Source organism: Gavia stellata, chromosome 11 (assembly GCF_030936135.1).
Source record: "Gavia stellata isolate bGavSte3 chromosome 11, bGavSte3.hap2, whole genome shotgun sequence".
Lineage (NCBI taxonomy): Eukaryota > Metazoa > Chordata > Aves > Gaviiformes > Gaviidae > Gavia > Gavia stellata.
Genome location: NC_082604.1, coordinates 3,311,115 through 3,326,110, shown reverse-complemented (window position 1 = coordinate 3,326,110; position 14,996 = coordinate 3,311,115). Strand labels below are relative to the sequence as shown.

Here is a 14,996-nt window from a genome sequence, read left to right as displayed (position 1 = left end):
TTTTATATGAAGTCAAATGTAAATCAGTCTCATCTGATACACAACATTACCATTTACAGATACATAAATACTGAAAAAAACCCAAACTGCTGTCTCTTGCTTCAACTTCTCTGAATCCAGCTGACTTTAAATACAGAATTTTAAAAAACTGAGAGAAGTCTAACTACTGACAATCTCCTCAAAGTTCTCATGAAAATAATTTCCCCCTACATAACCTCTGAGAGCAGACCTGCCAAGCTCGAGGGATTCACAAGAAATAATCAAGAGAAGAGGCGGCTATTTTAAGTAAATGCCTGGAAAATTTATTTCCTGAAGCAGGCATCAGATCATGTGAGGTAAAGCCATGAGACCACCACCAAGAAAAAAACGTACCCAGCCCTTCAGGCAGCACTTCAACAGCAAACAGCTTGGGGACTACCTGCCTCTTCTCTCGAGTTCCTCCCTTCGCACTGCTAGCCTGCCTTTACAGGAAAGATGGGGACACAGAACAGCATGTCTTCCAGGGCTTCCTTCTTTAGCGTGAAGAACAGAGGTAATAAAATTAGTCCTGGGCTTAAAAATATTTACATTACTTGACACCAGCACAGTGTGATGACCTTCAGAGAGAATTACTCCAGTAGGAACACATCCTTCAGTAAATCATTCCAATAGTTATTCAAGCTCAATTTTACAAGTTTATGCCCAACTTAATCTTGTATTTGTCTACCTGCGAACCAAGGAGTCTTGTAGCCAAAGGTGTTCCCTTTCTCCATCATAAAGAAATACTTCAGAAAAAAATAAAAACCCTACTTTCATGACAATATATTAACAACTGCACTGAAGAAGAGCAAAGGTCCAGCTACCCAGGGGGGTCCTGGGGCAAGTGTTCACCAAAAAAAGGACAGCCTAAGTAGAGGTGATCCTTCACCGGTGTTAACCTCCCGCTTTACAACTACTAACAGCTTCGGGCCATCCTGAACTGGAAACTACACCCAGACCACCGTGCCTAGAAGCCGTTATGCCTCTCGGCACTTTGTCAAAACTCTCTCGAGACAATTCACAGTCTCGGCCTGCACAACACCAGCGGTGGTTTTCACAACTTAAACGCGAGCGATGCGAGAGGTATTTCCTCCTTCGCCGCCCTGTGCGTTCCCTGGTAACTCCATTCAGTCCCTGCTCCCCACAACGGCGGCTCAGCCCGCCTGCCCCCGCCGCTCCCCGCCAGCCCCCGTCCCGGGACGGCGGCCCCCAGCCCCGCCGCCGCACACCGCCCCCGCCGAGCCGGGCCGCTCGGCCGGCAGCTCCCTCCCAGCCCCTGTCAGCGCCGGCACCGCGACCCCCGAGGCACGCCGCGCCGGCGGCGGGACGGTTCACCGCCGACAGACAACGCACCGGCAGCCCCCCGCCCGGGGCCCGCCCGGCACCTGCCCCCGCCGCCGGGCCCTGAGGGGAGCAACCGCTGCCCCCGGCCGGGCAGAGCCGGCGGCCGCTCGGCCCCTCCGCCCGCCCCGGGCCCGCCCCTGCCGCAGGCCCCGCGGGCGCTGCCGCGGCGCCCCCCGCCTGACGGCGCCCCGCCGCGCCGCACCTACCCGCCGGGGCAGCGCCCCGTCCCATGCCGGCGCCGCTGCTCCCGCCGCCGGGCGCGCTCTGCCGCCCGCCCCGGCCGGCCCCTTCCGTGAGGCGAGGGGCCCCGCCTCGGAGGCGAGGCGAGGCGAGGCGAGGCGCGGCGGGCGGCCCCGGGCGCGCAGGTCGAGGCCGGGCTGTGAGGGGGCGGCGGCGGAATGGCGCTGCCCGCGCTGAGGCGGGGGAGCAGCAGGAGGAGGAGGAGGAGGCGGCGGCGGCGGGGGGGGGCGGGAAAACACCCCCCCCCCCGCGCGCGCGCCCGCCGCCCGCTCGTGCCCGAGGCGCGCGCGCCCCCGGGGGGGGCTGCCCCCGCCCACCGCCCGCGCGTGCACGCGCCGCGCCCCTCCCTCTCCTCACAGCCGCGGCGCTCGGCCCCGCCCGCCGGGTCCCGCCGTGAGGCGGCCGCGGGCCCCTCGCCTCAGCGCCGCGTCCCTCGCGTCCCTCACCGCCGGCCGCCCCGGCGGTTCAGCAGGACACAGCGTCCCGGGCGGTGGTTTTTGTTTTCCCTCAGCCACTCCAGAAATCCGGCAAGGCGGTTGCTTCATCTCTTGGCTTCGGAGGGTTTTCAGCCCTCTGGCTGGAGGCCATTAGTAGGGCCCTCCAGCAAAACAGCGCGATGGGCGCCTCCGAGAGAAGGTAAAAACGAAGAGGGAAAAGAGCCAAAGTGCAACTGGAAGGGGGGGGGGGAGCCGCGCCTCAGTGGCGAGGCCCGGAGCGGGCCTTGCCATGGCGGTGTGTTTTCCTGCAATTATCAGACAGGATACTGGGGGAGGAAGTGCCCAAAGACACCAAAACATTGTTGCAGGTAAGTCTTGTGGTATTTAGGCCAGCCTCAGGGGGTCTTTTTCTAAGGTGGTTGCACACGTGCACACCAACCTGCTACCCCATCCTCCCTCACAGCTTACAGGGACATCTCAAAATCTCAGCTGGAACACATCAGGTTTGGCTCTTGCACCTCCATTTTATCTCCCTCTCCTTCACAAACACATACGCTGCCTCCCACCACTTCTTCCTTGTACCTCTCTTCTCAGGCACACTGTCCCTCCCCAAGTGTCAGCTACAAATGCCTCCCTTTTGCTGTTCCTCTTCATTTTAGTATCTTCTAAATGTGCTAGAAACCGTTTAGTATCTTCTAAAAGCGCTAGAAAGCACTTGACAGGAAAGTCTCCCTCTAATCAGTTCTCAGAAATGAGGGAAGCAACCCTGTCATCTGCAGCCCCTTCAGATGCCTTTTGTTCTTCCTCATTTCTACGGAGAGGAAAACTGAACTACTTCCATGGCTCTAAATTCCCATAGTTAGCTCAGGAAAAAAAAAAACCAACCACATTACTGGTCAGTGCAGGGGGGCAACAGCCAAAGAGGCAAATACCTCCCACCCAAACAATCCACTGATGGGAGCCTGTTTTGTGGGTCTCCCCCTTCTTGGCCTCACCGTTCCTTGGCCTGCCATGCAGACAGGCTGGATATTCGGTCGCTTCAGAGAGGTGCGGGTCCTCTGCCGTAGGGCTGGACATCCAGACACGAGACATGCACGAGCACGTCGGGGCAAGGGACTGTGACTGCAAAGCCCAACCCATAGCTGAACATGCGTTGGTCATGTGGTGGAGGAGAGCTGCACTTCAGTCACATGTTTTTTTAAACAGTCTTGAAGGATTGAACAAAATTACGGTAACATAGTTAAGCATTAACTTGCTACTACTTACCCTGAAAATAGTAGCATGGCTGCCTCCCTTTGTGCTCTGACTGCTGTGGAAAGTTCAGAGCTGTTTTGCTCAGTGAACAGCCAGAGTTAAATTAGGGATGTTGAGATGCATCATGAATAGTGTACAAATACTAAAATGCTACAACATAAAAAAGCCTTATAGATTTTACTGTGCACCAGTTCACTTGGGTAACTGGCACATGGAGCATGAGAAATGATCCCAAGTTAACAAACCCAGGAATTACAGTTACCGTATCAGCTTACCCTTGACTGACTGGGGATGAATTTGGGCAGGCAGGAGACGCATCTGCCGGCAGTCTAAGGATGCATCTGCCGGCAGTCTTGGGAAGCCCCCAAGATGGCGTATCTTGGGTAAGGCGGTCTCTTCCAGAGTCTCATGGACCTTTTCCGTCTTTCACCTGCTTCATTTCAGGAAGTCAGACATGGCAAATGTGCGGGGCTGCTGTTCTTCCCGAGAGAAGCTGGAAAGCCTTCCAGGGCGATGCGTTGGAGTGACCCCCGAGTTCTCACACTACGCCCCGGTAAGTCTCAGCAAAGTTAGCGAAGAGCTAAGCGCGCCTCGGAACACTTTTGTACGCACTTTTACTCTGAAGACTTGTAGGGTTTGAAAGCCAGAGGAACTTTCCCCTTCGCTTCAGCTGGGCTTGGATGAGAGCCCCAAAGAACACACACAGTAACCCAACATTGTGAAATTATGAAATGTATTGGAGAACACTCATATTTTCTTAGTATGAAAAGAGAGGCCATTGTGTAATCGTTGCTACTGTAGGGGAACAGGAATGTCTGCTTGATTCCATGATTACAGGGTAAGCAGTAGCAAGTTAATGCTTAACTATGTTATTGTAATTTTGTTCAATCTCTCAAGACTGTTAAAGAAAAAAAACCCAAGCAGTGGAAAAAGTCTGGAGCGGTTTTGTTACGTGACACACAAATACCACCCTATGATCCAAGTCACTGCCCTTCAAAAGGAGGAAATTGGCGCTCTCCAAAAGAGGGAACCCGACAGCCTGTAAGAAAAGGGAGAGACGCCCCATTTCTCACCCTGCTTTGTACCCCCATCGCCCTGGTAAAGCCACTGATGGTTCCTGTCCTTGTGTGTTAGGAAGTTACAAGAAGCCAGCGCTTGACTATGCTAAAAATACGCTTGCCTGACGCTGGACTGGCAGGATAAAAAGCACTGCAGGGACGGTGTGTCCTTTGCAAACCCAAACCGGTCTTTTATTGGCACAAATGTCAGGCCAAAGCATGCACGGCAACTGCTCACTCTGCTCTGCCGCCGCTTTGCTTGTGGTCTTCGTGCCACGCGCCGAGAAACAAGCAAAGCTTTTGCGGCTTCCCTGCCAGGCTGGCAGAAGAGGTGCGGGCTGCACCCCACCGGCTCTGGCTGCGGGGAGAAGCGCCTGCTGGCTTCGCAGGGGAGGGGGGAGCTGAGCAGCCCCTCTTACCCTCTGCAGGGCCTCCTGCCCCGCTGCAAAAGGCATGGCAAGTGTCTACCCCTCCGCTCTGTGTGTGAGACGGGCCTTTTTGAGTTATTACGCTCCGTCGTGCTAATTGCCGTGACAGTTTTCCTCCCCGTCGCGCAGGTCCCACCTGCCTGTGGCGGGACTCATCCCCGCGGGGGTCGGGGAGAGAGACGGGGAGCGCGGCAGCACCCCCCGCGCCAATCTGACAGCAGCGGATCTTGGAGCGGCCTCGGCTGGCCCGGGCACGCGTGGCCGTGGCCGCGCCGGTGCGTGAGGCGCGCCCCGGGTCGCTGTCCGCCGGCGAGACGGGCTGGGCCGTAGCGCCCTCCCGGGGGCGGCGGCTGCCCGCCCGCCAGGCCCCAGCCGGGCTCCGCCAGCGCGCAGGCGCCGCGGGGGCGGGCGGTGACGCGGAAGGCGCGCGCGGCGCCTGCGCGGTGGAGGAGCGGCGGCGATGAAGGTGGCGGTGGCGGGGTGCTGCCATGGCGCCCTGGATAAGATGTACGAGACGCTGGAGCTGCTGCAGCGGCGGCACAACGTGTGGCCCGATCTGCTGCTCTGCTGCGGTGACTTCCAGGCCGTGCGCAACGAGGCGGACCTGCGCTGCATGGCCGTGCCCGCCAAGTACCGCCACATGCAGACCTTCTACCGGTGAGCGCCCCCCGGCCCGGCCTGGCCTTGTCCCACCTGGCCCCGGCCCGGCCCGCTGCGCTACAACAGCTGTCGCGTCTCCGCAGGTACTACTCCGGCGAGAAGAAGGCCCCGGTTCTCACGGTGTTCATCGGCGGGAACCACGAGGCGTCCAACCACTTGCAGGAGCTGCCCTACGGCGGGTGGGTGGCGCCCAACATCTACTACCTCGGTAGGGTCCCCCGCCGGCTCCCCTCCAGCCCCTTGCCCTGCCCCGGCCCCGCCGTGACGAGCCGCGCTCCCGTCTCCCCTAGGTTACGCGGGCGTGGTGCGGTTCCGTGGCGTGAGGATCGGCGGCATCTCGGGCATCTTCAAGTCTCACGACTACCGGAAAGGTATGGCGGGACAGAGCGGGCCTGGCTGGGTGAGCAGCAGGGAGGGGAGCACTGGACCCGAGCTGTCGCGGGAGGGTCTGGCTGTTCCTCCTCTTTGCTGAACCAGCTCTTATGCTGGAAACCTCTCTTGGCTCAACGTGTGGATTTTTCTGGAGGTGGTAGATGAGTCGGTAGCTGCCTGGCGACCACAGCAGGAAGCAGTGCACCTTTTGAATGTTGTTGTTGGACCAGTCTTGTGTTTAGTTTTCCTTGTGTGAAGCAGTCGATTTATAAGTGTAATATTGTACAAACGTGCTGTCCTGAGCTGAGGCTTAGTGTCAGTACCTCTTGAGATTGGTTCCTCCTGGTTATATGTACATGTATTCAAGTTCTTCCTTGGAAGGGTCTCCATCGGTGGACAGAAATCTTGTCACAGATGATACCTGGTGTCAGCAAATAGAAGATAGTTTAGTCTTTCTGATCTCCTCAACACATGAAATAGCAGTCTCTTGCTTGCAATTACTGTACAGTAGTATTATTTTTAGTAATACACTGCTTCAGAGAAGCTTTGCAGATGGCTTTCAAGCTGCAAAGTACTGAACTAGTTTTCTAGAACACCTGATTCTGTCTAATACCTATAATACTGATTAAATTTGTTGTTATCAAGCATACAGTTTGTATGCCTGAATATTGCATGTGGGAGATGAGACTTTTTTTGATAGTAATGCTAACTACTAAAAAGTAATTTTTATGTTCATTCTCAAGAGTATGTAGGAGCTCTACTAGGCGTTCAGGTTTCTTGTCCCAAGGCAAAGTTGGAGACTGCATCCCTTTTGACAGGGTACATGTTTGCACTTCCAGAGTCTGTGGTGCCTGTGGGCGGTTACAGGCATGTTTAAGTTGCTGCTGAATCTGTTAAGCTGTAGTTTCGTGGCTGGTGGCAGCACTCCTGAAGAAACAAAAAAAATCACATCCTCAGTGGCCTGAGTCTGGAGTCGGATCTCATGCACTGCTTTGTGATCTTTTAGTTTATACCTCTGTCTGAGTTGTTACGTCCTAACATGTTCTGATCACTGGCTGCTCATAGAGGCTTGCTCTGTGCTCTCACTGTGTCGATGCCCAACCTTTGCTTGTTCCCGTTGTTCGCGTCTATCTTATGTACTTTGGCTGTGCCACATGTTCGCATGTGTAGCCATGATATTAGTAGATACATATGTTTCATGGCTGTGCAGCAAACATCTCTCTATATATGTGATTGCACGTGGCTGTGCAGCGTAACTGTGGAGGTAAGGGGTGTGGGGAAGTAATGAGGGGTGTTATCTCACCAGAGAGGTACCAAACCTCATTCAGAAATTAAGCACATAAAACAAAAGTTACTTGTTTCAGACGGGTCCTGGGTTTTAAGTATTGGAGTCAAACTCCTGGTTTTTGTTTCCACAACGGGATTACTGTGTTTTCTATATTTACAAAAAAAAGACACAGAATGGAAAAGATGCTCATTTTTACAACATATTTGCCTCACACATAAAAAGTTAGCAGCCTGTTGGTATGAGCCTCGTGTAAAGGAAATAGAGTACCTCCTTTGATTATTGGCAGCCTTGTATTTGGAGTTGCTCTAGGTGTCTATATGACCCCAAGAAGCTAGCTTGCAAACAGTGTTAGGAGGGAACTATTGATTCAGCCAACTACTCTTCCCCCCCCCCCCCCCCCCCCCCCAATGTTTCAGGCCACTTTGAGTGTCCACCATACAACCAGCAGACAATTAGAAGCGCTTACCATGTGAGGAATATCGAAGTCTTCAAACTCAAGCAGGTTAGTGAAAATTGTATTTTTTTAAACAGTAGTAAATAGCTTTCATTAATTTAAAGTTGTTAAAGCTACTCGGAACAAGTATGCTATTGGATGGCAAATCTTACCAACAACTCCCAGCTAATCTGGACAGGCCATTTTATGCTGGGTGTTATTCCAGTGTTGTTTCTGCTGAATATCGCCTCCAACGCTTTGCGTAGCAGTGCTAATTTGATCAGAATCAGGCACAGGCAGGAGTGGTTTTTTGTTGTTATTGCTGTTGGTTTTTTTTTTAATTGGATAAAATTCACAGAATGGGAGGTACTCTAACTATACACCTCTGTTCCAGCTTTAGGTTAGCTTTAGGAAGATGGATGCTACCTTGTCTAACATATAGGCTGGTTGGTACCAAGTTAACTAATCAAAATTGAACCAGCTGGATAAGCTGATCCTGAATTTCTGTGGCTGAAGTATTTTTGACTCCAGGGCAAGAAATTCAAAGGACAGATTAGCTTTTTTTTGAGCTATTGCCTACTCCCTGCTTTGTCACAAGGGCTGCTCCCTTTGGCTGAGGTCGTGGTGTGAATGCATGTATTTATAAGCATCTTGTGAATTATTATTGGGGTTGCAGTTGCACACTTAAGTGTTCAGTAGATGCAGTGATGCTGAACGTAGGACAAAGGTTTGCTGTCGTGGTAAAGAGTTGATGCATTTCACTGTGAATTTCTTATTAGCTGGACTCGGCTTTCATCTACAAGTGTGTTCTGATACAGCTGATGGAAATAGGTTGAATATTGAACCAAGATGTACTTAAGACATTGATTAGACTTCTGTGGGGTGCTTCCTTTGAGGAGGAATATCGTGCTTAGCCATTATCCCTTGTAAACAAAGCTTTTAAAAATTTCATGAGGAAGAAGATGCCTTTGATTGTGGGTAGAGAACTTGCTCTATAGCTGTAATTTTTAAGAGTCTTCTGAGTGCTTGACACTTACTGTGATGATATGATCCCTTTTATAAGGCAGTGTATAGAAAACATAGCTGACTGTCCCAAGAAAGTGTAGTACAAACCGTGGAAACTAGAGTTCCTTGACAACTTCAAAGGCCACCTGAAAGATGGGGCTCAGTTGTACGCTTACTTGCTTTGAAAGTGAGGCTATTGGTCACAGCTAGCTCTGTATTGATCTGAGGTAGAACGTGTTGCACGTGTTCCATCTTGTGCTATGTAATTTCAAAACTTCTTTATCATATGTATTTTATTTACACCCCATGCATTTTGGCTTGACAGTTAAAGCGTCCAATTGATATATTTATGTCACATGACTGGCCAAGGAGCATATATCACTATGGAAACAAGAAACAGCTTCTTAAAATGAAATCCTTCTTCCGTCAAGAAGTGGAGAGCAACACATTAGGAAGCCCTGCTGCTTCAGAGCTTCTGCAGCATCTGAAACCCACCTACTGGTTCTCAGCACATCTTCATGTTAAATTTGCAGCTTTCATGCAACACCAGGTAAAGGGGAAAAAAAATTCAAGAATATACGTGTCCCAAGCACACTTTAGAATTCCAATGCAGGTAATCACGTCCAGAAAAGCAACTTAATGTTTTTGCTCAGTTATTAAAACTCAGCTTAAGCCACAAAACATTAAGTGCTGTTAAGACGACTAGCTTATATAAGTTAGAGATTTTACAAATCAGTGGTGTAACTACCTAATCGTTTTCAGGGACAGCATGAAATAGCTAACATCACTGCACTTGAAACGTCTTAATTTAAGTTTATAGGAAAGCACTCTCTTTCCCACTTTATTGGGAAGGAGACAACTTCAAAATAAGGCGACAGAGAAGCGACAGGAAAGAAGATAGTGGTTAACTGGGGATGGGAGGATGCCTGTAGCAAGGCTTGGTAGATGAAGTTGTCTGGTGGCCTGGGCAAAGCCAAAAACCAGCCCCTGTAGGTTGAAACTTCTCTTGGTTTGAGTTATTCCTGAAAGTGGTGTGACGTACTATTCCTATTTACAAGTTATTTAGCTGTAAAAATGTAACTCTAGACCTTCTAGGACTCAAGAAGTCTGTTTCCAATTATGTTAAAGTTTTTCTTTTTGCCGCAAGGCTGGGTGTGCTCAGCTGCCTTGGTTATGGATGAAATGTGGCTTTTGCTTTATCTTGCTGTCATCTGCATCCAGCTTCTGTTAGACTTCCAGTGAAGTCTGTCTTCCTCTTTGTCCCTCCATCCCTTTCTTATAATCCCACGCTGATTTTCTATTTCAGAAAGTCTTTTTCTGTATAAATTATACCTTTAAATCTAACTTGTTTAGAATGGTCAAATTTCATAGAAGTGCTAATGACTGTCTTAACACCATTTGTTTCCTAGACAAACTCCAAAGAAGAGCTGCCAAAAGCAACAAAGTTTCTGGCTCTGGATAAATGCCTGCCGCACAGAGACTTTCTGCAGGTGATGACCACGTGCAGTGGGTTTTCACTTTTTCACTTGTCTGGACTGCTGAGTGCTCTGCTTAGATATAAGCTGAAGAATAGTTCCGATAAATGGAGGAATTGGAAAGAAACTAGGAATGGTGCACGTGTGGAATAGTCTTTGTATAATATTGTCTTGAAATAAGCAGAGCTTGTGTCCTGTCATGCAGGTGCGGTGTTTGCTCAATCCTACCATTTCCTTCCACCTTGGCGTATCTTGGCTAGGAAGGGCAGTGGCCAAGTAGGAGGTCTGGGTTGTGGGAATTTTCAACCTGAGTGCCAAACTGATTTGCCAAGAGCAAAACAATGTTCCTGTTGGTGGCCTGTGCATGCTGCCTGGGGTGCCATCTCAAATGGATGAATCTAAAATCCTTTGCTACGAGAGGGAGCTGCTGACAGCATGTTCTTCAAATGCGGTCAAGTGCTTTAGTAGTCTTACTTTAAAGTAACCTTTATTTGTCAGCTTAAAGGGAAGATGGTTCATTATCTGTCCTTTGGATGTGTGGTGGGATCCATTTGCCCTAGTAGCTACCTTTTGAAGATGGGAGAGAGTATGAGGCTGGACTTCTGCAAAGGTACACTGGGGTGCTAGTCCAGACTTAAAATCCTGTAGCAAAACTGATCTGGAGTAGTACTACCTCCAGCAGTGTGGTGATCCACCTGTGTGTAGCTCTGGTTTAAAGTGATCCTTTTTTTTTTTTTCTCTTTCCCTTCCTAAAACTACCTTAAAAGGTTGAATTACTTTATGGATTATTTAAAATCAGAGCCTGACTAGGTCAGTTTGGCTAAACCAAATGGTTTGATTCAGGTTAATGTCACTGAAGACAAAGTGGTTTGGATTTCAATTCGTCAGCTGTTGAAAGTTTAAAAACATTTCACGGTAGTGTTGTTGCTGTGCTAAGAATGCTTGTTTATACAGCAGAATAACTGTTGCTACCAATTCTTGAGGTATTTCCGCTTAGAAGGCAGCATGAACTTAAGAGTAGGCAAATTCTGGTTTCTAAGTTGTATAACTGTCCAAAGCTGGCAGTAGGGAGGACGGTGTTCTGCTTCTTAATTGCTGTAAGCTAAAATACAGAAATGCCTTTTACCTTTGTCGATTGCCCTTTCTTACTCCCTTATTGCTATAAATTTTTATGTAGGGCTAACTTGAGAGGACTTGTTTGAGACCGCTAGCTCAGTGTACTTGAAAGTTAATTAAAACTCTGTACCATGCAAGTAACACTTTAGACTTTTAATCAGTTTCTGGTGTGAAGAGAAATAACTCACCTTATCTGTTTTCTGTTTGGTTTTTTTTTTTTTTTTTTAAACAGATAATAGACATAGAGCATGATCCTAGTGCAGGTGACTCACTGGAGTATGATGCTGAGTGGATTGCAGTCCTCAAGGCCACCAACAGTCTCGTTAATGTGACTCAGAGCTCATGGAATATGCCTGAAAAGAATGGCCTCCATGCAAAGTAAGTTGTGTGCAAAGTAGAGAGGAAAGTGTGATTTTGCTGGACTGGAAGTAAACTTATCTTAAGAGTTGTGTTTCTCTGTTCTGCAGCCTATAACGCCTGTAGTTCTTCCTAAATGCCTTGGAAAACCCAAGGGGATGGTGACAAGAGCTGTACTCTAGAGCATACAACTTCTTTCCTGCTCTACACAGGCAGTTAGTTTTGTTTTGCTAACTTAAGTACCACCATTTGAGGGGCAAAAAATACCTGGTGGCTGATCATCTTGCCAGTTATGCTGTGAGACTGAAAGTCAGGCTGGATTATGGGGGTGGGCGCGTGAACGCTTATCGGGTGGCTTGTCACAATACACAGATCCGTGGTGGGGAGAGGGGAATCTCAGTATTGACCAAAGGCAATATACTTGCCTGAAAAATCATTTGAGGAATTAGGTGTTGCTGTAAGATGAATTTATTATCCATCTTTAAAAGTTTCTCTTTGCAGCGGGAACAGGAAATACCTTTTGACTAGCTGCACTTAACTTTATACGCTTATTTAGGTGGGATTACAGTGCGACAGAAGAAGCCATCAAAGAGGTGTTAGAAGAGCTGAATCATAACCTTAAAATTCCTTGTAACTTCACATTGACGGCTGCTTGTTATGATCCCAGCAAGCCCCAAAAACACATGGAACCAGTTCATATCATCAATCCACAGACCACTGAGTTTTGTGCCCAGTTTGGCCTCACTGACATCAATGACAGGATCCAGCAAGCTAAAGAAGAGGGCGCAGTACGAGGCGATTATGAGGAGGAGGAGGAGGAAGAGGAGATGGACAGTACTGGGTCAGCAGAGGAACCCAGTGAATATAATACAGATAATTCTGGACTTTCATCCATTAACCCAGATGAAATAATGCTGGATGAAGAAGGTGGCGATGAAGACTTGAGTACATGTTCTGTAGACCCTTCCCCTGATCATCCTCCTGACTTTTCTGCAAGTTTTTCTGACATCCGGATCATGCCAGATTCCATGGCGGTATCATCTGATGATACTATGGATTCCACTAACGAGGAACTGGAGAAATCTGGTGTGAGTAAGCAGGTGGAAGAGAAGAGCTTAAATGAGAGACCATTAAAGCGCATTGGTGGTAATGAAAATGGAAACAGTGGCATTAAAAAAATTAAGAGAAGGAATCAAGCTATCTATGCTGCAGAGGATGAAGATAAAACAGAATAATACTTCATATAATGTATAAATAAGTTCTCTCCGCACCTTTTTATGGGAAGGTGGTGAGAACTGTGGTGGACTACTCGTGCTTTTAATGTTACTTGATCTTACTCATGTTACTTTCTTAAGCTGAAGAGGCTGTATGTACCTCTCGCAGGGAAGAAGATTTATCCAGATTAAACATGTAAGTCAGAAGTAGGCATTTCCAACAAAGTACTTCGTCAAAGGATTTAAAGCTCATGTATAATCAGTTGCTTTTGCTTCAGTTCTTGGTTATTAGAGTATACTACGTATCTTCAGCTGTACTGCTAAACAAGATTCACCGTGCTTGTTTAACAAGGAAAGAACTCTTAAACTATAACTCAAGTTAAGGTGAGAGGATGTCTGACTTACAAGACTGAATGATTTGATTTTATTGCTTTTGTCTTGTTTTATACTGAACTTTTAATACAAAGTAGCATATGCAATAACTCTGTGAAATAAATTTGAAAATAGAATTCTCATGATAACAAAACAGCAATAGAAGAGTGAAGATTTTTGTTTCTGGCGATATTCATGTCATAGAAAAACTTTGTGTTCATAAACAAAACAATGTGTATTGTCCAGTATTGGCTTTTAATTACCATTTTGATGGGGAACCAAGTCTCTTCATTTGAATCATGACAGTTTTATGGGGACCGTGGGAGAGTGCATCTCTGTTTTTTAAAAACTCACTTGCGGGCTGTTTCTTAAAACTTGAGAACCATGTCTTAAAACTAAAATGCAAGTAGTTAGGATGAACAGCTTCTTAAATGTGGACACCATCACTATCTCAATGCTTACTAATTAAGACTGTGTTGTATTTTCATATAAGGTGGTTGATGTGATGTTTATCAGTTGCTTGAGACAGTAATGCCTGCCATTATCATTAGCCTAAGTTTTCACCTGTCACTTCTTTTCAGTAGTGTGTTACTAGCCAGATTCCTGCAACTGAATTTGGAATCTTCCAAAGTACCATCATAAACTTCAGCTGAGGGAGAACAGCAGCTGCCAGAATATAGATCCTCTTGGAAGTTTTCTTTTTACTGTTCTAGTTTGCCCTGAATTATTAGCAAACAAATTGCACTCCTTTGACCTAAAAGGCTGCGTGAGGATCACAAAGCTTCCTGAAGTCATGAAAATGACAATGTTTTCAAGAACTATAGCATATGGCTTTAGACTCATTAGTCTTACAGTCAAGTTCTGCTGGTGGTCTGTGGTGAGCTTTCGGAGTCCAGATGGAGCAGGACTTCCTCGTGACTGTGCTGCCCTTGAGAGCAGAGGTAGCTCCTGTGTGGTTTTGCTCCTTTAAGGCACAGGCACTGTGAAGAAGAAAGCATCCTGACAGGAAGAGGGAACTGCACAGGGAGCTGTGAGTGAAATGGATTGGTGAGTGTGAGTTATGTAGCAGGGAAACACTCTAAGGTCAGGACTTCCGTCTTTAAAATCGCTTCCACATTCTGGGATTCTTGGTTCCTCTCCTGTCAGCAGTTCACTGTGAAAACTAAATGCGTGTAAGTATTCAAGAGCTAAAAAATGGCAAAACTAGTGCTCTCCACAGTTCTGATTAACGGCTTTACGCTGGTGGGTTGATGCCATTAACATCCTGGGTTTTTTTTCCAGAGGACTCTGTCTTGTTTACTACATTATTAGTTGCGCCTTCTTAATACTGCTCCTGTATCTCTCTATGCCTGCTCACCTGTCAGAACACCCACCAAACAGAACTGTGGTATGATGTGATGAAAAAGTGGAAGTCTTTGGTGTAACTCTCAGGTTATCTAAAGTAGCTGTGAACTATCAGTGAGATTACTGAAGATAGTTCAGTATCGTTAAGGGTCCTGGGTTTGCAATGCTAAAATCTTAAGCATGCCTCATGATCTGAAGACTATAATGGAAATAAAGTATTTTAAGTATAAATCGTGTTATGAACTTGAAAAGTCTCCCAAGAAATCTGAGCATGGTATTCAGCTGTCGAATTCTACATGAACTGGAGTGGAAGATGTATGTTACATGTAATAGACTTTTTAGACTGACTTCATATGTTTTTTAAAGCAAATTGTTCTGTCCTGTGTTGTCCTCTGTCCTCCCCTTCCTGCTAAATGTGTTTTGGCTTTCTAGAAAACAGGAGACTTTGACAAGATAAAATACTGATTTTTTTGAATCTTTAAAATTTTTTTTTTAATTAAGTGTTTCAGCATCCATTGAACAGAGTGCAGCTGGTAGATATACTTAACAAATTTTTTTTGAGTACAAACCATGTTTGATCT

General features: G+C 47.6%; 1 protein-coding gene across 1 annotated transcript; it reads left to right on the top strand.

Moving 5' to 3' along the window:
• The first annotated feature begins 5,239 nt into the window (after window positions 1-5,239).
• On the top strand, window positions 5,240-14,939 carry DBR1 (debranching RNA lariats 1). Its single transcript, XM_059822626.1, has 8 exons — window positions 5,240-5,436; window positions 5,523-5,647; window positions 5,730-5,810; window positions 7,516-7,601; window positions 8,863-9,087; window positions 9,947-10,027; window positions 11,361-11,506; window positions 12,042-14,939. The coding sequence occupies exons 1-8, from the start codon at window positions 5,240-5,242 to the stop codon at window positions 12,718-12,720; spliced, it is 1,620 nt and encodes a 539-aa protein (XP_059678609.1). The 3' UTR covers window positions 12,721-14,939.
• Window positions 14,940-14,996: the final 57 nt, after the last annotated feature.

Excerpts from the sequence above, each read along its gene's own strand:
- DBR1 (XM_059822626.1), top strand. The coding sequence starts at position 5,240 with ATGAAGGTGGCGGTGGCGGGGTGCTGCCATGGCGCCCTGGATAAGATG. Across the intron at positions 9,088-9,946 it reads CAGCTTTCATGCAACACCAG|ACAAACTCCAAAGAAGAGCT; the intron begins GTAAAGGGGAAA and ends TTTGTTTCCTAG. Across the intron at positions 11,507-12,041 it reads AAGAATGGCCTCCATGCAAA|GTGGGATTACAGTGCGACAG; the intron begins GTAAGTTGTGTG and ends ACGCTTATTTAG.